The 24,079-nt window shown below is 39.2% G+C and overlaps 1 protein-coding gene across 2 annotated transcripts in view; it reads left to right on the forward strand.

The window, feature by feature from the left end:
* The window catches only part of ARMC1 (armadillo repeat containing 1), a 28,981-nt gene extending 5,953 nt beyond the window's left edge, over positions 1–23,028 (forward strand). Inside the window, exons 3-5 of one of the 2 annotated variants that reach the window (XM_024126931.3) lie at positions 4,169–4,260; positions 12,805–12,994; positions 20,736–23,028. In XM_024126931.3, the coding sequence (XP_023982699.2) occupies positions 4,169–4,260; positions 12,805–12,994; positions 20,736–20,756 (303 nt within the window). In that variant the 3' untranslated portion in view covers positions 20,757–23,028. Of the gene's footprint in view, positions 1–4,168; positions 4,261–12,804; positions 12,995–18,865; positions 19,592–20,735 lie in introns of those variants that run through there. The other variant, XM_055091204.1, reaches the window with a different exon arrangement.
* Positions 23,029–24,079: the final 1,051 nt, after the last annotated feature.

Here is a 24,079-nt window from a genome sequence, read left to right on the forward strand (position 1 = left end):
GAATTGATATGAGGCTTACAGCTTATGAAACTCCTTTTTCACCCTGCTTCAGGCCTGCCATAGGCCCTGAGAGCCAGATAGTTGGATTTGTTTGGGGTTGATTCTTGGCCAGGCAAGTTGGTAATTAAGGGAGTTTAGGATTTTGGCAAGAGAGTAGTTGAAACAATAGACTGTAGGTGCTGGGCTGAATAGGAAGGGAAGTCAAGTCATGGAGGGACCTAGTAAGGAGAGAGTAGAGGGAGCCAGGGGCTCAGAGTTCCCAGAGAGGTTGAAGAATTTGTTGGTGTTGTCATAATTTCATTTTATCTTCACTGTTGACTTATTAGCTATACCTTTTTGTTTTTAATTTTTTTAGTGGTTGTTCTAGGTTTACATTATACATCTTTAACTTGTTACAGTCTACTTCATGTATAATGTAAGAATCATACAACCGTATATTTCCATTTCCTTCTCCCATCCTTTGTGCTACTTTTTTGTCATATATTTTACTTCTGTGTATGTTTAAAAAATCTACAGTATTTTTTTTCTTTTACTCTAAGCTATTTTAAAGAGATTAAAGTTTTAAAAATCAAGTGTATTTTATATTTACCATCATATTTACCATTTCTGGTATTCTTCATTTCTTAATACAGATTTGTATTTCTACTGGTGTCTTTTATTTTCTGCCTGAAGAAGTTTAACATTTTTTTGTAATGCAGTTTTGCTCTTGGCTTTTTTCCCCTGGTGCTTTACAAGACATTTCATTTTCTTTTTTTTTTTTTTTTTTCTTTTTGGCCACACCGAGTGGCATGTGGGATCTTAGTTCCCCGACCAGGGATCGAACCCGTGCCCTCTGTGTTGGAAGCGCAGAGTCTTAACCACTGGAAGTCTTAACCACAGGCAAGTCCCGTGGATGTTGTTTTATCTTCTGGCTCAAATTATTTCTAATGAGAAGACTGCTGTGATTCTTACCTTTGTCCTTCTCTATATAATACATAAGCCTTTTTCTGGCTTCTTTTGTGACTTTATCAGTGGTTTTCAGCAAATGATTCTGATGTGCTTAATATGGATGGTTTTCTTTGCGTTTTGGTTTTGTTCTTGTTTTGCTTGGGATTTGTTGGTCTTGGATCTATAGTTTTCATCAACTTTGATAAATTGTGATTCATCGTTTTTTCAAGTTTTTTCTGTCTCTTCCCTGTCACTCCTCTCGTGGGACTCCAGCTGTATGTGTTTTAGATACCTCATGTGGTCCCACAGGTCACTGTTCCTTTTTTTTTTCCTTTAAGTCTTTGTTTTTCTTCTCTCTCGGAACTTCGTTTTGGATAGTTTCTGTTGCTGCATTTTATTTTATTTTATTTTTTATTTTATTTTTTTTTTTTTTGCGGTACGCGGGCCTCTCACTGTTGTAGCCTCTCCCGTTGCGGAGCACAGGCTCCGGACGCGCAGGCTCAGCGGCCATGGCTCACGGGCCCAGCCGCTCCGCGGCATGTGGGGTCCTCCCGGGCCGGGGCACGCGCCCGCGTCCCCTGCATCGGCAGGCGGGCTCTCAACCACTGCGCCACCAGGGAAGCCCCTGTTGCTGCATTTTAAAGCTCACTGATCTTTTTTCTATCGTGCCTACTCTGCTGTTAACCCTATCCACTGTGGTTTTCATTTTAGACATTATGTTTTATCCTCTGGAAGTTACATTTGGGTCTTTTTAATATTTTCCATTTTTTTTTTCTCACCATACTTAGGTTTTCTACTCATCCTTGAGCATATGGAACATAATTATAATAGCTATTTTAATGCTTTTATTTTCTAATTTTACCTCTGTCATATCTTGGTCTGTTTCTATTGATTTTTTTTCCCCCTTCCTGGTTATAGGTCATATTTTTCTGCTTTTCATGTCTTTTAATTTTTAATCAGATGCCAGACATTGCAGATTTTATCATATGGACTTTGGATTTTTTGGTATCCCTATAAATATTCTTCAACTTTGTTCTTGGTTGCACTTAAGTTACTTGGGATCAGTTTGATCCTTTCAAGACTCCTAATGGGATGCTCTTCTGAGGATTCACCCTGATTCCTCCTGCATTGTGAGGTCTTTTCACTTCTGGCTGGCGGTGTCACGAACTATTCTCAGCCCAGTGTGAGGTCCAGGAATGGTTTTCCCTCCTTCTGGTGGTTTTAGTCCCTGGCCCTTTGGTCTTTTAGTCCAAGCATGTGCAAGTCAGCGTTCAACCATAGATTCTTGGGGACCCCTCCCTAGATCTCTGGAGCTCTCTTGCTGTGCTGATCCCTCCTCTCTGTTACTCTGCTCTGCAAATTCTAGCTACCTGGGGTATTTTCTGACACCAGCCAATGTCCTCTGGACACCAGCTGGGTGACCAACAATGCAATTTTGACACTAACCACTCAGAGTTAGGTATCAAATTCCCCAGGTTTAAGACTCAGTTCCACAAGACTGCCTTCATTTCAAAGGCCAGTTGCAAGTATCAGGTCACCCATATTTCTAACAGAGCAGCTATAAATTGGATGTTCCAGTGACCCCCCTCCTCAGTTCAGTAATTTACTAGAATGGCTCCAGAGCTCAGGAAGCCACTTTACTTGCATTTACCAGATTTTTATAAAGGATACAAATGAACAGGCACATAGGGCAGGATCTGGAAGGGTCCTGCATGCAGGAACTTCTGTCTCTGTGGAATTGGGGCACCCCACCCTGTCAGGTGGATGTATTTACCAAGCCAGAAACTCTGAATGTCCTTGTTCAAGAGTTTTTATAGAGCTCAATTTCCAGCTCTTCCCTACCTCCCAGGTCAGTGGGTGGGACTGAAAGTTCCCACCCTCTAGTCACTTGGTCTCTCTAGTGACGAGCCACATCCTGAGGCCATCTAGGGGCCACAGCCTAACTCACTTTTTTTTAACATGAACTCACCCAAGTGTGATCTAAAGGGGCTCCTTATGAATAACAGACTCCTATCAAAAGATTCCAAGGGTTTTAGGAACTCTATACCAGGGACTAGATGAAGACCAAATATGTATTTTTCATTATACTATTCCACCCTAACCTCCCCAACTCTGATCTCTGTCTCCCTAACTTGGCAAGACCACTGGACTTCACTGGGCTTCCCTCTCCCTGTGCGGCAGTCTGGAACTGCTTCCAAAGCAGTAAGATGGGGCAGTTGTAGGATCTGCCTCATCATTTCTCTGAGGGATTCTAGTCCTGTCCTGCTTCTCGTCCAGTTGTCCTATTTGTTAGTTTTTTTATGAAGGGAGGGCAGTTCCCTTGGCAGTTAATCCTTTATGGACCAAAGTGAAAATCAAGGTAAGACTAGTTACAGAAAGGATAGGAGACTGCAGTCAGAGACAGGTTGTTGGATTTGTGATTTCATGGATGGTACCATTTTTGGTAAGGACCAGGCACTTTGGAAATGTAGTGTAGAGGACTAGTAGGAAATGTGAAGGTCAGTGAACTGAGAGGGCCGTTTTGGATGGTGTAGTTCACAGAGGTATTCCCCTGCGAATCAGGTACTAAAGTCTGCAGTAAATGATCAGAGATCAGGAAGTCTGTAGAACAGCTAATAAAATCCCTCAAGAATCAGCATGTGAAGGAAATGCTTGCAAAAATGTACTTTAAATTTTAAGAGAAAAGCATCCTAGAAAAGTTAAATTCACAAAATAAGAATTTGTGAGAGTGAGTTCATCTTTTGGTTTTCAGTTTAAAAAAAAAAAAAAAAGACATTTTAAAGGTGTTTTATAAAACTAGAAACACTTCATTCCATAAAGGGGTTTGTCTGTTTTGTCCCTCTCAGCAGTTTATTTTAATTAATATGTAAAAAGCACCTAGGGAAATGATGGCTATTGGGACTGCTCCCTGAAATTAATAAACGGGTTGTAGTTCCTTGTATCCTTGTCAAGCTGAAGTGGTGAAAATAAAACCAGAACAGCCTAATTTTGACCTTGCAGATAAGTTGGGAACCTTCATTTCAAAGAGCAGATTCAGCTACTGCAGCTCAAAGGATTATTTTTGTTCCCTAGAGGACTGCTCTGCTTATCACATTTAAAGAAGAGTTTCTAAACATTCAAAACCAATTGGTTCTAAAAGCAAAACCCTGTTTTTCACTCTTTCCTCTCACAGAAGGGTAGTAGTGGGTTTAATTTTGAGTAGTCTGGCATGTGGACTGACCTCTTCCTGCTCTCGCTGTAGGCTCTTCGATACTTGGCAGAGTGCCGTGCTAACAGAGAAAAGATGAAAGGAGAGCTGGGTATGATGCTAAGCTTGCAAAGTGTTATACAGAAGTAAGTACAATAGATAGTGTCTCCTAATGGAGTAGAAAAGTGGGTCATGTTACTTTAATGAAATTTGTACTCTAATGTGACGGCATACTTTCGTGGGTCATATGTCCAAAAATGTTCTGATGGTCAGTGTTGTGATTATTTTTAAGCGTTGCTATTAACAACAGTCCTTATGCAAATGCTCAAATTTTATTTAAAACGTTGATACACATTGTACTTACGAACAACATTTCTAAAAAGAGACAGTCCTACCTTGTGTGAAGTTTTGCGAAGTAGATGTGAATGGGTTTCCTAGCAGTGCAACCCAGGTGGCATTTGAAAATGTGCAGCATTGTAGTATAGTACACAATTCTTTTCTTTCTTCCTCGCAGTCTTATCGAAAGAACCTTCCTCTGTATCATGACAAAAAGGGCTTTTGGTGGCCTTTTCCTGAGAATCATTGCAATGTCTCTTCGAGATTTAGAGCCATTTAATTTAAATTTTAGCAAATGGGTGGTTTTTAATTGTACCTTTCATCTTAGGAAGATTTTTATATCTATCATCTCGTTCTGCTGTTTACAGCTTTTTGAGGTAGGTTAGACAGATAATAGTTTTATGGGTGAGAAAATTACAGCGAGGCCGAGTTTCTTATCTGTAGTCCTTCAGCTGTGTCGCCTCTGGGAACGTCTGGTTTTGCTCCTTTCCTAGGCCTTGCTGATTTCCTTGTAGAAGGCTAGAAATTGAAGATTAAGTGTTCTGATATTTCCACTGTGTCTGAAGGCAAAAAAACTATGCTTTCTGAGGCTTAATCTTCGTTTACTTTGTATCTTGATCTTATTCAAGACGTGACTGCCTTTAAGACTATAATAAATAACTGTTTAATTTACTGATTTTTAAAACTTACAGTTTCTTTGGCTTGAGTGCTCACAAAAGTTCTATAATTCCCAAACACTGTAAGTTAAATTATATCAGTGGACAACCATCCAAACTGACTTCCAAGGCAATGTATTTCTTTTCTTAGTGTTCTTGGCTTCTAGATAAATTTTATTTTGATAATCTTTTTTTTTTTTTTTTTTTAATCATGCTACCCCTGATAGGTGCCTTGATCTTTAATAATGACAAGTTAGAGACTGAAGGGGTTTTTTTTGTTTTTATTCAGGTGATCAGTTAGGAATAAATATTAGAAAATATTGACTGGCATCAATTGTATTAATCGTTACCTATGGTTTGAGGTCAGTTCCATTAGTAAAATTTGGATTCCAGTTCTGACTTGAGACAGATGGTCTCTTTGACCCTCAGTTTCCTTATCCATATGCCTGCAGTAACACCTTCAAAGGGCTCGATTCAGTGGGATGATACGTGTAGAAATGCTCTGTAAATTCTAAAGTGTTGTGTAAAATATGCGGTTGCATTGTTCTTGTTCCTCGTATGTTTTAGTGCCATGTAATTATTTTTAATTGGCATATTCTTTTGGAAATCGTGACAGGATTAAGCGTAATATGGAGGCTTCTGTAGGATTATTTTATTCATATGAAGAACTTAAGATTGTATTTCTTTAACAGGTTTGGTTATTGAAGCTGCAAATACATGGTAAAAATTTTAAAATGTAAGAAATTAGATGAAAAGTTAATGTTGATATTAAAATATGCTTCAAATTTGAGCTTTAAAGATTTAGAGCAAGTTTTAGAGGTACTGTGGATTTAGCCTATAAAACAATTTCTTAGCTTGGTTGGCTAAGGTTGTGGTATGTGCATATGTATGTGTGTATCTGTAAATGAGAGATACATCTAAAATATTGGGTTAGCCAAAAAGTTCAGGGTTTTCCGTAACATCTTAACGTTAGGAAGACAACTTGTATTTTTTTTTAAAATAAATTTATTTTATTATTTATTTATTATTTTTGGCTGTGTTGGGTCTTTGTTGCCACGCGCGTGGGCTTTCTTTAGTTGCTGCGAACGGGGGCTACTCTTCATTGTGGTATGCCGGCTTCTCATTGCGGTGGCTTCTCTTTTTGTGGAGCACGCGCTCTAGGCGCGTGGGCTTCAGTAGTTGTGGCACGCGGGCTCAGTAGTTGTGGCTCGCGGGCTCTAGAGTGCAGGCTCAGTTGTGGCGCACGGGCTTAGCTGCTCCGTGGCATGTGGGATCTTCCCAGACCAGGGCTCGAACCCATGTCCCCTGCATTGGCAGGCGGATTCTCAACCACTGCACACCAGGGAAGACCAACAACTTGTGTCTTTATAGGAGAAGTATTGTGTCAGTTCAGGTCATTATCTTGCAGTGTCATCTGGGAAGGAGATCTTGAGAGGGGGTTAGAAATGGAAGAGGTTTTTTGTGAGATATGGTCTGTAGAGATAGAAGGGAATGAAGAAGGATTGGACTGTAGTCGTTAGACTGCAATGCAGATCTGACATCTGTAAAAGGAAAGTGAAGAGGAAACCGAATGGGGCAAGGAGAGTCTCAGATTGCAATGCAAATCTGACAGACAGCTCAAGGGGGAGCTCCAAACCGAGGATCACCCTGTAGATGAGTCTTGCATTGGGCAGAAATGGCCAGGCCCTATAGTGCCCCCCGCTGCCCAGACATTGGGTGGGGTCTCCCTGGGAACAGTCAGGCCTGGAATGAAGGATTGAATGGTGTGAGAGATCTCAAAGCCACTACTGCTGATGGCTCTACTATTCTACTCCCTGTAGCCAAAGGGCAGGTTTCCTTCTTAAAGGGAGATCCAAGCAGAGTGTCTCCACGGTTGCCACAAGCAGCTTCTCTTTCATACAAATGAGGTATATTTTTTAGGACACTGCGGTGATCTTTGCTGGCTCCTCCAGCAGTAAAACAGGTATGCATTCATTGCATACGCCATTATAATTTGGTCCTATTACCCTCTCAGAAGTGGAGATGTGATGTAATAATTTTTATATATATTTTCCAGCTCATTTGGCTGTTGGAGAGCTCAGATTTGAAGATTACCTTTCAAGCTTTTTAAAAAGTCACCTCCGTTTACCAAAATAATCATCTTAGAATTTATCAGTTACTGTTATCAGAAGGTCAGTAAAACTGTGTGTTTTAGCTTGTAAACATTAAGACTGTGAAGTATTAGAATCAGGTTTTGGTTCAGCCTGTTTAGCTTTGTGTTGTGAATTATCTCATGGCTTGGACATGATTTTCTTTTATTATATATTTATTTATTTATTTTATTTATTTTTGGCTGCGTCGGGTCTTAGTTGCAGTGTGCGGGATCTTCGTTGAGGCATACGGGATCTTTTGTTGCGGCACGTGGACTTCTCTCTAGTTGTGGCCTGCGGGTTTTCTTTTCTCTAGTTGTGGTGCAGGGCTCCAGGGCACGTGGTCTCTATAGTTGTGGCAAGGAGGCTCCAGAATGCTGGGGCTCCAGGGCACATGGGCTCTGTAGTTTGTGGCATGCGGGCTCAGTAGTCGCGGCACGTGGGCTTAGTTGCCCCACGGCATGTGCGATCTTAGTTCTCTGACCAGGGATCAAATCCCAGTCCCCTGCATTGGAAGGCGGATTCTTTACCATTGGACCACCAGGGAAATCCCTCATTTTCCTTTTATAAGAAATTAGATTGCTCTGGCATTATTATTTTCTCCTCATTTACTTTTTTCTTTTGGATACCTGTATTAAAAATTCTTAAAAAATCGAAAGGAAAAGTTTTTATCATATAGAGCAGGGTGAGTTTTATATATGCATAATTGTTTTGACACTGTAGACATATGTTCTTTAGACATTATTTTGCATTTTGACATCTGTGTTGGCAGATACAGATGACTGATTTACCACTATTCCATTCTTATATAGGTTATCTTGGTAAGCCATAGCACAAGAGATCTATATTGTATACCCCAATTGTTTTCATTGATGTGGCTGCCCCATGACAGGTAGGCAGTCAGGGTGGGATTCGGATCAGTTTTTCTCTCTGTTTTGGAGTACTGAGTTAGGGGGAGATTTAGCTATGATTCTGTGGAACTATACAAATAGGGGAGCAGCAAAAGGATCTTCCCATACCCCAGTCAGACCCATAGAACAAAGAAAATCTGTTGTGGAGGGATGCTGCTTTATTGACTGAAGAGAAACCTTCATCTGGAGTGATCAAAGGGGAAACCAGAAAGCAGAAGTAGGTGGGGAGAGTGGAGGTTATTCTTAACATGAGAGAGAGCAATGTTTCATAAAATAAGGAAAATTCTGCGTATTAAAATTTTTGCCCTTTAATCACCAAATTATGTTTTGCTACAAAATTTTGCTGAGATTTTAGCACCTTATTCAGCAGCAGGTTTGACTTAACGTTTAGGTCAAATTGGTGCTTACAGATCGACAGTTGGATTGATTTCAAAGTCACTGTTACTTTCAGTTCTTCAATTGTGAAGAGAATTTTAAGTTCTCTGTCACTCAGATTGAATCTGGCATTGTGTTCTAATTTTAATCTTCCATAAATGAAAACTTGTCCTTAGAGGTTAGAACCTTTTTACATTTTATTTTTAACCCTGGATTCCTTTGTGAAGAGAATTTTCAAAATGTCAATCTAGGAAAATATCTAAATGCAGTTTAAGACATTTGTTAATTGGTATTTCAGGAGTAATACTTCTGACACAAAATGTATTTTGTAAAAGCACTTGTGAATACCTAACATGAAGTATGCTATAAATAAAAGTCACTTTAATAAAATGTGGCATCTCAACTTTAAAATACCTCATTTCATCTGGAGAACTTCCTAAAATTCTAGATTTTGAAACAGTGCCATAGTAATGGTGGTCTATTCTTCTTGCTTAAATCTTGGATGAAAAGTATGTGCTTCATTTCTTTATGCCTTTCTTCTGTGTTCTTTTATTTTCTTTAAAATACTATTTTAAAATCTTATTACAAGTATGCAGTATGTGGTTTATTTATAAAAATTCAAAAATATAAAAAAGAAAATCCATAATGCCATTTATCTTTTCATTTAAATATGTTTATACATACATATTTTTTTAAACTTTAGTTTGAAATGACATCAGACTTCCAGAAAAGTTGTACAAACAGTACACTGATGCCTAGATAAGTACACTGGTAGTCCCCAAATTTTAACATTTTACCATTTGTTTTACTATGTTTTTGTTTTTTTAAATATTTATTTATTTTGGTTGCCCTGGGTCTTAGTTGCAGCATGAGATCTTTGTCGTGGCGTGCGGGGGTCTTTAGTTGAGGCATGCGGCCTTTTAGTTCCAGCATGTGGGATCTAGTTCCCTGACCAGGGATCGAACCCAGGCCCCCTGCACTGGGAGCACAGAGTCTTAACCACTGGACCACCAGGGAAGTCCCTTGTTTTATTATTTGAACATTTGCTTTATTCTTTCTCCATACATGTTGTTTGGTATGTATGTCTTCGTAACTTGTATGTAGTCATTGTGAAGTATGTATTTTAGGAGAAAAAAACGTGTCCTTTGTCATGTTTAATGCTTGGATTTGGGGCTGGAATTCTACTTTGTGTGATATCAGTACACAATTCCTGTTCTCATTGTTTCTATTTGCCTCGTCTACACTTGCCCATTCCTTTATTTCTGAATCACTTTTAGTTGTGTCTTGTTTTGTGAGTCAAAATGAAAATCTTTTAGTGGGGGGAATAAAGTAGGAGCTTGGGATTAACATACACACACTACTATATATAAAATAGATAACCAACAAGGACCTACTGTATAGCACAGGGAACTCTATCTACTCAATAACCTATATGGGAAAAGAATCTGAAAAAGAATGAATATATGTATATGTATAACTGAATCACTCTGCTGTACACCTGAAACTAACACAACATTGTAAATCAACTATACTCCAATAAAATTAAAATAAAAAATCTTTTAAATTAATGTGCTAGGTCCATTTATATTTATTGCTGTTACTGATATATTTCATCTTAACCCATTTTTGTTGTAATTACCATGTATAATATAATAGTTGTGTTTCTGTGCCTGCTGTTTTCTTCTTTTATCTTGAAAATTTCTTCTGATTTGTCTTATTGTTATAGTGGTTACCTTTGTACTTATACTTTAAAGAAATGTTCTAAGTTTTCTATTTTCTTATTTAAACTTTCACCATCTTGCTTGTTAGTTTTAATGGTAATCTTTTCACTCCCATAGTCAATGACTTTTTCTACTTTTCCCTTTTCTTCTCCCTTTTCCTTTCTTTTTTTAAGTTGCATTATTTCTACTTTATCAGAACATTTATATATTCTATTCTCTTTTCCACTTTAGTTTTTAAGTTTAGATCTATGGTTAAATGTGTAAAATGCTCATCATCAGTCCTTTTGCTAAAGTTTTCCCAGTCATCTCTTTGTTGGTTGAAGCTTAATTCTCTAGTAGATTGCTCAAGCAAGACTAATATTCCTTGAGTTCTTTCATATTTGAAACTCCTTTTCTGTAACCTTGATACTTGAAGGACAACTGGACTGGATCCATGGTTCACCTTTTGTTTTCTTGTGATTCTTGAAAATGCTGCTCCATTTTGCCTTGATTTTTATGTTGTTTTTTGTAAAGTTTTTAGAACAGAGTGTGGCAACTTTTTTTCTGTAAAATAAAAAACCAGATAGTAACTATTTTAGGCTTTGTTGGGCTCACAGTCTCTGTTGCGGCACTCAGCTCTGCCCTTGTGGGTCAAGGCAGCCATAGATGATATGTAAATGATAGACTTTTGCTCAAGGATCATAGTTTTCCTGCCTTTGGACTTCATTGTTACCTAAGCAGAGCTGTTGACTGCCTTCTTAGAACCCTTTTTAAGTTAGGATTGGTTTTGCATTGAAAGATGAAGAATGATTTTCTGAGTTGCATAAATCTTATAAGAACACTTTTTCTTAGTGAACAGCACAGAAAAAGAAAGCAAAACCAACTCCTAAAGGAAAAGTTGTGAAGATCTTCAAAAGATGATAGCAAGTCTTTAACATTAAAATAGTATATTCACTGCTTTCATGAAGTATATGGAAGTCTTAACTGGCTTTTATAGGCAGTATAAAATGTTATTAGTAGCATCTATATAGAATTAGAGTGAATTGGTATTTATGACCAATGGGGAAATACATTCAAAATGAAAATGATTTTTGATATATAATGAAGATCAGAGTTCACCTTTCAGTTGTGTTTTATGAATAACATTTTGAACATTTTCAATATAGATAACTATTTAGAAAAAGTGGTGAGGAATCAATATACTTCATTATGGAATAGTAAATTACTGAGAGCAGAATTCCAATTATTTAGATGAAAGAGCTTTTCAAGATAGTCTTTTCTTGGGTGTCATATTTTAAAGACAACTAAATCCAGGGCATTAATCAGCTCTTTCAATTTTCACTTGCCTAAGAAGATTAGGGCAATTAATACTTGTTTAATTATACAGTCTTTCTTATGTTCAGGGCCAAGTGTACCATATAACTCTAGACTTTTTGTACTTGAATGTTTTGAATCACAGTATTGAATAGTAATTTTTTTTTGTTTTTTTTTTTTTTTAAAAAGACTAAGATACCTGCTTCCAAATCTGTAGATGCTCTTGGCTTTTTCTTTTTGGTTTTAAAAGCATTTAAAAAAAATAAGGCAATAATTATTTATAATTAATTTGTTGAACAGCAACAGGCATAGATATTTGTGATACCTCATATAGTGCCCAGATCAAGAAATAACTTCGTTTTTTTTTCACATCTTTATTGGAGTATAATTGCTTTACAATGGTGTGTTAGTTTCTGCTGTGTAACAAAGTGAATCACCTATAGGTATACATATATCCCCATATCCCTTCCCTCTTGCGTCTCCCTCCCACCCTCCCTATCCCACCCCTCTAGGTGGTCACAAAGCACCGAGCTGATCTCCCTGTGCTAGGCTGCTGCTTCCCACTAGCTATCTATTTTACATTAGATAGTGTATATATGTCCATGCCACTCTCTCACTTCGTCCCAGCTTACCCTTTCCCCTCCCCGTGTCCTCAAGTCCATTCTCTAGGTCTGCGTCTTTATTCCTGTCCTGCCCCTAGGTTCTTCAGAACCATTTTTTTTGTAACTTCGTTTTTACTTCAGTTTTGCTTATATGCTTTTGCAAATTTCATTTTGCCTAAGGCAAAATTTTACTTAGCTTAAAGGGAGATTGGTGTCTATAGAGGTATTCCCTTAACTGTTTCATAGGAAGGGCAGCAATAAAATTAGTCCTATGAGGTATACCAGAAAAAAATACTTAGAACAACAGTGGGACCATTATGTTGATTTGACTATGTTATTCTTTTAAAATCTTTTGGTTTTAAGTAGATAGAAATTGAAAATCTTCCAGAAAGGAATTTATTGCTGTATGAAAATGATGACACTTTGAACTATGAAATAAAGGAAGTTAAAAATAGTGGTGGTGGGAGTATTTATTTTCTATAACCATTTTTGCCAGTCTGTGGTCTGTAGTTGCTTTGTTTATCAAAGTAGATATAGCCTGTGTGACTCTAGAAATAAAGTATACATCAGAATGAAGAAAACAAGGTTTTGCCAAGTTGAGGAATAAAATTACAGAATCAGTAGAAGTGACAAGACTACTTTGTTAATTTATATGTTTCTTTTCAAGGACTACAACTCCAGGAGAAACAAAACTGCTGGCCTCTGAAATCTATGAAATTCTTCAGTCTTCCAATATGGCAGATGGTGATAGTGTCAATGAAATGAATTCACGTCGAAGGAAAGCTCAGTTTTTTCTGGGAACCACAAACAAACGTGCCAAAACAGTGGTTTTGCATATAGATGGTCTTGATGATACGGTAAGACTTTTATAAACACATGGTTCATAACATGGGAGAGAGAAATCATGTTAACTGGTTATCTCAGTGTCACCTGCTAACGATCATGGCCCGTGAGCCATGGCCGCTGGGCCTGCGCGTCCGGAGCCTGTGCTCCGCGGCGGGAGAGGCCACAGCAGTGAGAGGCCCACTTACCGCAAAAAAAAAAAATAATAATAATAATAATAATCCATGGGTCAATGAAGAAATCAAAGGAGAATAAGTCCCTGGCTTCCCTCGTGGCACAGTGGTTAAGAATCCACCTGCCAGGGGCTTCCCTGGTGGCGCAGTGGTTGCGCGTCCGCCTGCCGATGCAGGGTCCCGTGCTCCGCAACAGGAGAAGCCACGACAATGAGAAGCCCACAGACTGCAACGAAGAGTAGCCCCCGCTTGCTACAACTAGAGAAAGCCTGCATGCAGCTACCAAGACCCAACACAGCCAAAAATAGATAAATAAAAATAAATAAATTAAAAAAAAAATAACTCCCAATATTAGCATTTTATTCTGATAAAGAGGGGCATTTTGTGCTTACAGGTCAGTTATTCAAAGGACATAACCATTGTAAATATTTATGCCCTAGTAATAGAACTTCAAAGTATATGAAGCAAAAACTGATGGAAATGCAAGGAGAAATAAATTCACAACTACAGCTGGAGATTTGAATACCGATGTCTCAATTAATAGAACAAGTATACAGAAAATCAGCAGGGATATAGAAGATGCAACACTAACAACCAACTTAACCTAACTGATATTTATAGGAAGCCCCACCCAGCAGCAAGATAATATTCATTCTTTTCATGTGCACATGAAACATTTACCAAGATAGACCATATTGTGTCCCATAAAACAAGTCCTGATTTAAAAGAATTAGAACCAAGCAAAGTGTGTTCTCTGAGCACAATGAAAAGCAAGTTAGAAATCAATCACAGAAAGATACCTGGAAAACCCCCTAAGAATTTTGGAAACTAACACATTTCTTAAAAAATCCGTGGGCCGGGTTTCCCTGGTGGTGCAGTGGTTGAGAGTCCGCCTGCCGATGCGGGGGACACGGGTTTGTGCCCTGATCCGGGAGGATGCCTCATGCCGTGGAGAGGCTGAGCCCGTGAGCCATGGCCACTGGGCCTGCGCGTCCGGAGCCTGTGCTCCGCGGCAGGAGAGGCCACAGCAGTTAGAGGCCTGCGTACCGCAAAAAAAAAAATAATAATAATGATCCATGGGTCAGTGAAGAAATCAAAGGAGAAATTAAGAAGTATTTTGAACTGAATAAAAATGAAAATGTGGGGCTTCCCTGGTGGCACAGTGGTTAAGAATCCGCCTGCCAATGCAGGGGACGTGGGTTCAAGCCCTCGTCCAGGACGATCCCACATGTTGTGGAGCAACTAAGCCTGTGCGCCACAACTACTGAGCCTGCGCTCTAGAGCCCGCGAGCCACAACTGCTGAGCCTGCATGCCACAACCATTGAAGCCCGCGCACCTAGAGCCCTTGCTCTGCAACAAAGAGAAGCCACCACAATGGGAAGCCCGTGCACTGCAACAAAGAGTAGCCCCGCTCTCTGCAACTAGACAAAGTCTGCGCGCAGCAGTGAAGACCCAATGCAGCCAAAAATAAATAAATAAATAAATTTTTAAAAAAAGATGTAGTATCAGAATTTGTGGGAAGCATCTAAAGCAGAGTTTAGAGGGGAATTCATTAGCACCAAATGCCTGAATATTTATATACAAAAAGGAAAAGGTCTCAGTGACTTAAGCTTCTACCTTAAGAAACTAGAAAAAGAAGAGCAAATTAAATCCAAAGTAAGCAGAAGAGAGGAAACAAAGAAAAAACAGAAATCAATGGAATGGAAAACAGAAAAATCAATGAAATCAAAAGCTGATCTTTGACATGATAAATTAAATTGATAAACCTCTAGCCAAATTGATCAAGAATAAAAGAGAAGTCACAAAATATCAGTATCAGAAATGGGACAGCATTGCTATAGATCTTTTAATTTGGACATTGAAAGGAAAAATAAGTGAATATTTTGAATAACTTTATGCCAATAAATTTGATAATGTAGATGAAACAGGAAAATTTCTTGAAAGATGGATTGCCAAAGCTCACTCAAAAAGAAATGGATAGGGCTTCCCTGGTGGCGCAGTGGTTGAGAGTCCGCCTGCCGATGCAGGGGACGCAGGTTCATGCCCCGGTCCGGGAGGGTCCCACATGCCGCGGAGCGGCTGGGCCCGTGAGCCATGGCTGCTGAGCCTGTGCGTCCGGAGCCTGTGCTCCGCGGCGGGAGAGGCCACAACAGTGAGAGGCCTGTGTACCGCAAAAAAAAAAAAAAAAAAAATGGATAACCTGAATGAATAGCTCTATGTCTATCAAAGAAATTGGATTCATAGTTAAAAACCTTTCCATAAAGACAGTTTTTGGCCTTGATATATTTATTGGTGAATTCTACCAAACGTTTAAGGAAAATGTAATACCAATTGTACAGTCTTTTAAAGTATTATACAGTAGTTGTACAGTGTAGTTTTTTCTCAAATCATTCTACCTTGTCTGCTTTTTTTTTTTGTAATATTTTTTTTTATGTGGGCCATTTTTAAAGTCTTTATTGAATTTGTTACAATATTGCTTCGGTTTTGGTTTTTTGGCCACAAGGCACGTGGGATCTTAGCTCCCTGACCAGGGATCGAACCCACACCCCCTGTATTGGAAGGCGAGGTCTTAACCAGTGGACTGCCAGGGAAGTCCCTTGTCTGCTTTTAATATTAGCTGCTCAAGCGTTCTTTTGATTATAGTGTGTATCTTCTATTTGTGTCGGTATTTCATATGGATTTCTTATAGGCACCATATAGTTGGGCCTTGCTTTTTTTTTTTTGGTACACGGGCCTCTCACTGTTGTGGCCTCTCCCGTTGCGGAGCACAGGCTCCGGACGCACAGGCTCAGCAGCCATGGGTCATGGGCCCAGCCGCTCCGCGGCATGTGGGGTCTTCCCAGACCGGGGCACGAACCCTCATCCCCTGCATCAGCAGGTGGACTCTCAACCACTGCGCCACCAGGGAAGCCCCAAGGGCCTTGCTTTTTTAATCCAATCGAAAAATTTCTACCTTTTAACAGGAGTGCTGGGATCATTTGCCTTTAATATGATTATTGATATGATTGGATTTAAAACAACCATCTTGCTAATTGCTTTCTATTTGTCCCATATGTTCCTTGTTCTCTTTTCCTCTTTTTCTGCCTTTTGGACTAATTGAAAGTTTTTTATGATTGCATTTTATCTCCTTTGTTATTTGCCTTAATTCTCTTTCCTTCCTTTCTTTCTTTTATGTTGGTTGATTTAGGGTTTATTTTGTGTATCTTTTTTAAAAAAAATTTTATTTAGGGTTTATTTTCTGTATCTAACTTATCATTCTAGCTTCAATTAACACTAATCACTTCATGCATGAGACACTTATTATAAGACTATACTTGCATCTGCCTTATCTCTGCCTTTGTGTTCTTGTTATATGTTTTACTTCTGCATATGTTATAAACCCCAAATTACTTTGTTATTACATTAAGTATTCTTTTTTTTGATTAAAATTTTTTTGTGTGGTAAATTACACTTAGCATAGAATTACCATCCATCTTAACCATTTATAAGTATTTAAAGACATTAAAAAATAAGAGAGTATTATCTATCTATCCACATATTTACCATTTCTGGGGCTCTTTATTCCTTTGTATAAATATAGATTTTCATCTAATATCATTTTCCTTCTGCCTGAAGGACTCCATTAACATTTCTTATGGTACATAGTACAGATCTGCTGAGGATGGACATTTGGCTTATTTCTACCTTTTGGCTATTATGAATAATTCTGCTATGAACATTTATGTACAGGTTTTTGTGTTGATATATGTCCTCAGTTCTCTTGGGTATATTCTTAAGGGTAGAATTGCTGGATGATACGTTTAGCTTTTCAAGCAACTGCCAGACTGTTTTCCACAGTGGCCGCTGCATTTTACATTCCCATTAGCAAGGTGTGAGGGGTCAAGTTTCTCCACATCCCTGCCAACATTTCTTATTTTCCATTTCTTAAAAAAAATAGCTATTCTAGTGGGTGTGAAGTGGTATCTTATTGTGATTTTGATTTGCATTTACCTAATTACAATGATGGTATCTTTTCACGTGCTTATTGGCCATTTTTAGTGGTTGACTTAGGGTTTATTGTGTATGTCTTTAATTTATCACAGATTTTCTCTTTGGGAGAAATGTCTGTTCATTCTTTGTCCATTTTTTTAAAAAATTGCTTATTATTTGTCTTTATTCTTGAGATGAGTTAGTTCTGTTAATATCATGTGTTGCATCAGTTGATTTTCATATGTTGAACCAACGCTTCATTCCTAGGATAAATCCCAGTGGGTCATGGTGCATAATCTTCTTAATGTGCTTCTGGATTCAGTTTGCTGGTATATTATTGAGGCATTTTGCATCTGTATTCATACAGGATATTGGTTTGTAGTCTTTTTTTCCCTCGTGCTGTCTTTTTCTGGTTTTGGTATCAGGGTAATCCTGGCTGCATAAGAGAAGTTGGGAAGTGTCTGGATGAGTTTGTGAAGGATAGGTGTTACTCTTCTTTATACATTTAGTAGAATTCACCAGTGAAGCCATCTGGTCCTGGGCTTTTCTTTGTGGGAAATGTTCTGATTATTAATTCAGTTGCTTGACTTGTTGTATAGGTTTATTCGTATTTTCTTGAGTCAGTTTATGGTTTTGTCTTTTGAGGAATATATTTCATAGAGGTTATCTGTGTGTTGGCATACAGTTGTTCATAGTATTCACTTATAATCCTTTTCTTTTGGTAAGATTGGTCATAATATATCCTCTTTTATTCCTGCTCTTAGTAATTTGAGTCTTCTTCCTCTCTTTTCTTGGTGAGTCTAGCTAAAGGTTTATCAATTTTGTTGCTCTTTCCAAAGAACCAACTTGTGGTTTCATCGATTTTTCTTTCCACTCCTCCCCCATTCTCTAGTTCTTTTTTTTACTGCTCTAATCTTTATTATTTCCTTCCTTCCATTTGCTTTGGGTTTAGTTTGCTCTTCTTTTTCTTGTTTCTTTTTTTCTTTTTTTTTTGGCTGTGTTGAGTCTTTGTTGCTCCGCACGGCCTTTCTCTAGTTGCAGCAAGCAGGCTTCTCATTGCGGTGGCTTCTCTTCTTGTAGAGCACGGGCTCTAGGCACATGGGCTCATGGGCTCAGTAGTTGTGGATTGCGGGCTCTAGAGTGCAGGCTCAGTAGTTGTGGCTCACAGGCTTAGTTGCTCCTCAGCATGTGGGATCTTTCCGGATCAGGGCTCAAACCCATGTCCCCTGCATTGGCAGGCAGATTCTTAACCACTGCGCCACCAGGGAAGCCCTTTTTTCTTATTTCTTGAATGGAATATTAGGTAATTGGTTTGAGATTTTCTTCTACTTTAATGTAGTTATTATAGCTATAACTTCCCCTCTAAGCACTACCATCTCTGCATACCATCAGATTTGGTGTGTAGTTTTTTGTTTCATTCATCTGAAAGTATTTTCTAATTTTTTTGGTGATTTCTTGTTTAACCCATTGGTTGTTTAGGAGTTTGTTGTTTAATTTCCATATGTTTATAAATTTCCCAAATTTCCTTCTGTTACTGATTTCTGATCTCATTTCATATGCATGATTTCAATCCTTTTCCACTTGTTGGGGCTTGTCTTGTGGCCTAAAGGTCTATCCTGGCGAATGTTCCATGTGCACTTGAGAATGTATATACCTTTGGTTGGAGTGTTCTACAAGTGTCTGTTAGGTTTAGTTGGTTTACAGTGTTAAGTTGTCTTCTTCCTTGTTGATCTTCTGTCCAGCTGTTCTATCCATTTTTGAAAATCAGATGGGCTTCCATGGTGGCGCAGTGGTTAAGAATCCTCCTGCCAATGCAGGCGACACGGGTTCGAGCCCTGGTCCAGGAAGATCCCACATGTCACGGAGCAACTAAGCCCGTGCACCACAACTACTGAGCCTGCGCTCTAGAGCCCAGGAGCCACAACTGCTGAGCCCGCATGCCACAACTACTGAAGCCCATGTGCCTAGAGCCCTTGCTCTGCAACAAGAGAAGCCACTGCAGTGAGAAGCCCATGCACCGCAACTAAGAGCAGACCCTGCTCGCCGCAACTAGAGAAAGCCCGCGCACAGCAATGAAGACGCCATGCAGACAAAAAATAAATAAATTAGTTAAAAAAAAAAAAAAAGATGGATATTGAAATCTCTAACTCTTCGAGTTTTGTGTATCTGGAAAAGTCCTTATTGTATTTTTCTTTTGAAAGATATTTTTATGTGTATAGAACTCTAGATGGCAGTTCATTTTCTTATCATACTTTACGACTATTGTCCCACTGTCTTCTCCCTTGTATTGTTTCTATTCAGAATTCTGTCATTCTTTTTTTTTTTCTTCTATATATAATGTATCTTTTTTTTCCCTCTGCCTGTTTTAATAGTTTCTCTCTTATTATTGCTTTTGATCAGTTTGTTTATGATGTGCCTTGGTATCATTTTCTTCATGTTTATTTACCTTCTTGGATCTGTGGGTTTATAGTTTGCAGCAAATTTTTGGCAATTTTTTCAAGTATTTTTTCTGTCTTTCAGGGATTCCTGTGACATAGTCAAGTTGTCCCATTGCTCACTGATACTCTGTTAATTTCATTTTCAATCTTTTTTTCTCTTTCATATTGGATGGTTTCTGTTGCTATATTTGGTAAATTTTTCTTTTACCGGTATTTACTTTGCTGTTAATCTCAACCAATGTTATTTTTCACCATAGACATTATTTAATCTCTAGAAGTTTGATTTGAGCCTTTTTTATATCTCCTTAACAGTTTATACTTTGTCTACTTGAACATACAGAATATGGTTAGAGTAACTGTTTAATGTCGTCAACTAATTCAGTCATCTGTGTTATTTTTGAGTGTGTTTCTGTAGGTTGATTTTTCTAGTTACGGGTTGTATTTTCTTGCTTCTTTGCATGCCTCATAATTTTTGATTGGATGCCAGATATTACAAATTTTACATATTGGGATACAGCATGTATTTGTATGCAAAGCCTTTAAATATTCTTGAATTTTGTTCTGGATCAGTTAAGTTACTTGCAAACATTGGATGTTTTTGAGGCTTGCCTTTAAGCTCTGGTAGGCAGACTACAGCACCGTTTAACCTAGGGATAATTTTACTACACTACTGAGGCCATACTCTTCTGGGTTCTCTGTCTGTGCCCTGTGTATATCAGTTTGCTCTGCTCTGGCTGATGGGGACAGGAAGTATTCTCAGCCCTGTGTGAGTCCGCAGGATGGTTCCTTCTATTCCTTTCCAGCCTGGTTGTTTCCTCACATTCGTGCACCCGTCATCACTCAGCTGAAAACCAGAGGGGAACCCATTGCCCATCTCTGGTGTGTGTCTTCTCTCTGAGAGGCCCCCTTTGTGCATCTGTGTCCTCTCATGCTCCGTGCTGTGAATTACAGTTGCCTTGACCTTCCTGAATTTTCAACTTTGTGTCCTCAACTTGGGGAGACTGCTGGTTCTGCTTGGCTTCCTGCTTTGTGAGTTGCAGCCTAAATATTTTCCAGGAAATATGCTGCTGTGCTGGTGAACCTCACTTCATTTGCTTTCCTTCTCTCGGGGGTGTCTGCGTTCCAACACCTGGAAATCATTGTTTCATTCATTTTATTTTGTCTGTATTTTTAGTTATTTAAGCCTCGAGGGTAAATCTGGTCCCTGTTACTCCATCTTGACTGGAATTGGAGGTCTCCCTGAAGTTGTCTTGAGCAGTGATAAGTTATATACCTTCACATATTTAGGGGTGGCAACTGGTGGATTACCACTTCTCTCTTTAGCTCTGCCAGGTAGGTTACATTGGATTATCCACAGCTCTTTCTGGTTGTGGTATTGGGGCGCGTAGCCCTCAGGATTTAGGATTCAGTAAACGGGTTGGGGACAACTTTTCATATGCATATTATCCATGACATCGCCAAATAAGTTAACAACGATCTTACCGAAACTTGGGCCACAAGATTCCAAAAAGTTTCTAGAAAGCAGGTTCTGGTAAATGTAAATTAATTGAATGAAAGATATTAAGATATATAAATTGTCACCAGTACCATTTGTTTAATGTTAATGAATGAAAACAGTACAGTTCCTTTTTAAAGCTAGTAGAAACCAAATAATAAAACCCAACAAAGCTCACACACACAAAAATATAGGCCACATAGGGGGCTTCCCTCGTTGCACAGTGGTTAAGAATCCGCCTGCCAATGCAGGGGACACGAGTTCGAGCCCTGGTCTGGGAAGATCCCACATGCCACGGAGCAACTAAGCCCGTGCGCCACAACTACTGAGCCTGCACTCTAGGGCCCGTGAGCCACAGCTACTGAGCCTGCACTCTGGAGCCTGCGAGCCACAACTACTGAGCCCACATGCCACAACTACAGAAGCCTGCGTGCCTAGAGCCCGTGCTCCACAACAAGAGAAGCCACCACAATGAGAAGCCTGTGCACCGCAATGAAGAGTAGCCCCCGCTCGCCACAACTAGAGAAAGCCCATGCGCAGCAACGAAGAGCCAGCGCAGCCAAAAGTTAATTAATTAATTAATTAATTAAAAAAAATATATATAGGCCACTATATCTTAAAAATGTAATTGCTAAAGTCCAAAAAAGCAAGTTAACCCTGAAACTGTACTGTAATGTTTTGGCAACATAACTTGGCACCTAGTATGTGCCAGGCGCTATTTTAGGCACCAGGGATACAGCAGTGACCAAAATAAGCAAAAGTTCTCATAAATCCTATGTTGGACTTCATTAAGCTAATCTCAAAGTTGGAGGAGACAGTCAACAAGCCAAGTGTTATAGTATAGTAGAAGTGGTAAGTTCCATGGACAAAAATAAAGAGAAGGTAGCTAGGGATTGCTAAGCGGTGGGATGGTGGATTATAGTTTTAAATAGGATGGTTTAAAAATCCTCTTAGAGAAACTGACATTTAACCAAAACTTAGTGAGCCAGTGGATATCTGTGGAAGAGTGCATGTTCCCAAGAAAGGGAGCCATGAATGTCAAGCCTTTACACATAGACAACTAAGAAGATACCTAAGAGTAATAAAAGAATGTGTCCTACCATATATTAAAATATACTATTAAATTTCTTTAATCAAAATGATGCAGTCTTGACAAAAAACAAAAAATTAAAGAGTAAAGAAAGTCCTGGGGCTTCCCTGGTGGTGCAGTGGTTAAGAATCCACCTGCCAATGCAGGGGACATAGGTTCGAACCCTGGTCCGGGAAGGTCCCACATGCTGAGGAGCAACTAAGCCCGCGCACCACAACTACTGAGGCTACACTCTGGAGCCTGCGAGCCACAACTACTGAGCCCACGTGCCACAACTTCTGAAGCCCATGTGCCTAGAACCCGTGCTCCGCAACAAGAGAAGCCACCACAATGAGAAGCCCACGCACTACAATGAAGAGTAGCCCCCGTTCTCTGCAACTGGAGAGAGCCCGTGCGCAGCAATGAAGACCCAGTGCAGCCAAAAATAAATAAATTTATTTTAAAAAAGAGTAAAGAAAGTCCTGAAACAGACTCCAGTATATACTAGAACTTATCCTATGATAAAGGAAGCATCAGACATAGTTTGTTCAATAAATGGTGCCAGAAAACTGACAGTTTTGCAGGGATGGAAAGGGAAGAGGAGGGGGAATCTTATCAGATACTAAAAATCCAAAGTGTACTAAAAAGTCAAATGTAAAATATTAAGCTGTGAAATTAAAATCTAAATTAAATTAATATTTAACTGATATCTTTAAGGGCTTCTTTAAGCATAAAGGCAGTGGAAGAAATTGCTTTAGGAAAGAACTCTAGTTTGACAGTACAGTTTTTGCTTTGTCAAATGTTTTCTTAAAAGGTAAAAACAAGTAGGAAAATATTTGTAATGAATAATTGACATCAGGTTAGTGGCCTTATTACCGTGTGTAAAATAGCCAGCTAGTGGGAACCTGCTGTACAGCACAGGGAGCTCAGCTCGGTGCTCTGTGGTGACCTAGGTGGGTGGGATGGGGGGTGGGGGTGGGAGGGAGGTCCAAGAGGGAGGGGATGTATGTATACGTATAGCTGATTCACTTCGTTGTACGGCAGAAACTGACACACCATTGTAAAGCAACTATGCTCCAATTAAAAAGAATAAAAATTAAAAATATATATTAAAAAAATCAACAAAAGAAAATCTAACAGGAAAATGGGAAATTGCTGGAGGAGATGTAATTTCCAGTAAATAGCATCAGCTAACATTTATTGTAGTACTTGCAGGTACTCTTCTGGTGTGTTAACTCATTTATTTTTCATAAAACTATAAGGTCTACTTATAGTCCCAGTTTACAGATGAGGAGACAGAAGCACACCAAATTTAAATAGCTTCCTGGTATACTAGAAGTGGTAAGTGAAGGACATGGATTTGAACCTAGGCAGCGTGGGTCTAGCTGCAGAACCCCGCTCTTAACTGCTGCTTTGGACAGCTACGCAGGGAAACATGTCTACTCTCACTAGTGACGAAAGCAGTGTACATTATTTTAGTGTATGTATCAAGGCTATTAGAAAGATATTCCTGATTTTGGATTGTCACAAGCATTTTTCCCTTTGCTTTATTTCCTCTCAGCTGCAAATCATGCTACTATGGAGTCTTTAGAAATTGGAGAGAGGCTACTATCTACATCTTTTGAATTGATACACATACACTCTTTCTCTCTCCCCCTCCCCGTGCTCCTCCCTCCCTCCCTCCCTCCCTCCCTCCTTCCCTCCATCCCTCCCTCTCTCCCTCCTCCTCCCTTCCTCCTCCTTCCTCCCCCTCCCCTTCCTTTTTCCCTCTCTTCTCTCCCCCGCCCCGACCCTTCTCCTAGCAATTGCCAGGCAGTTAACTTTGACCCATCTACCTCCTTACCCAATTCCTAATTTTATCTGCTTATGATTCTTAAAACCTAATCTTTTTTTTTTTTCTTTCTTCGGTACGCGGGCCTCTCAGTGTTGTGGCCTCTCCCGTTGCGGAGCACAG

The sequence above is a fragment of the Physeter macrocephalus genome, chromosome 15 (assembly GCF_002837175.3).
Source record: "Physeter macrocephalus isolate SW-GA chromosome 15, ASM283717v5, whole genome shotgun sequence".
In the NCBI taxonomy this organism is placed as follows: Eukaryota; Metazoa; Chordata; class Mammalia; order Artiodactyla; family Physeteridae; genus Physeter; species Physeter macrocephalus.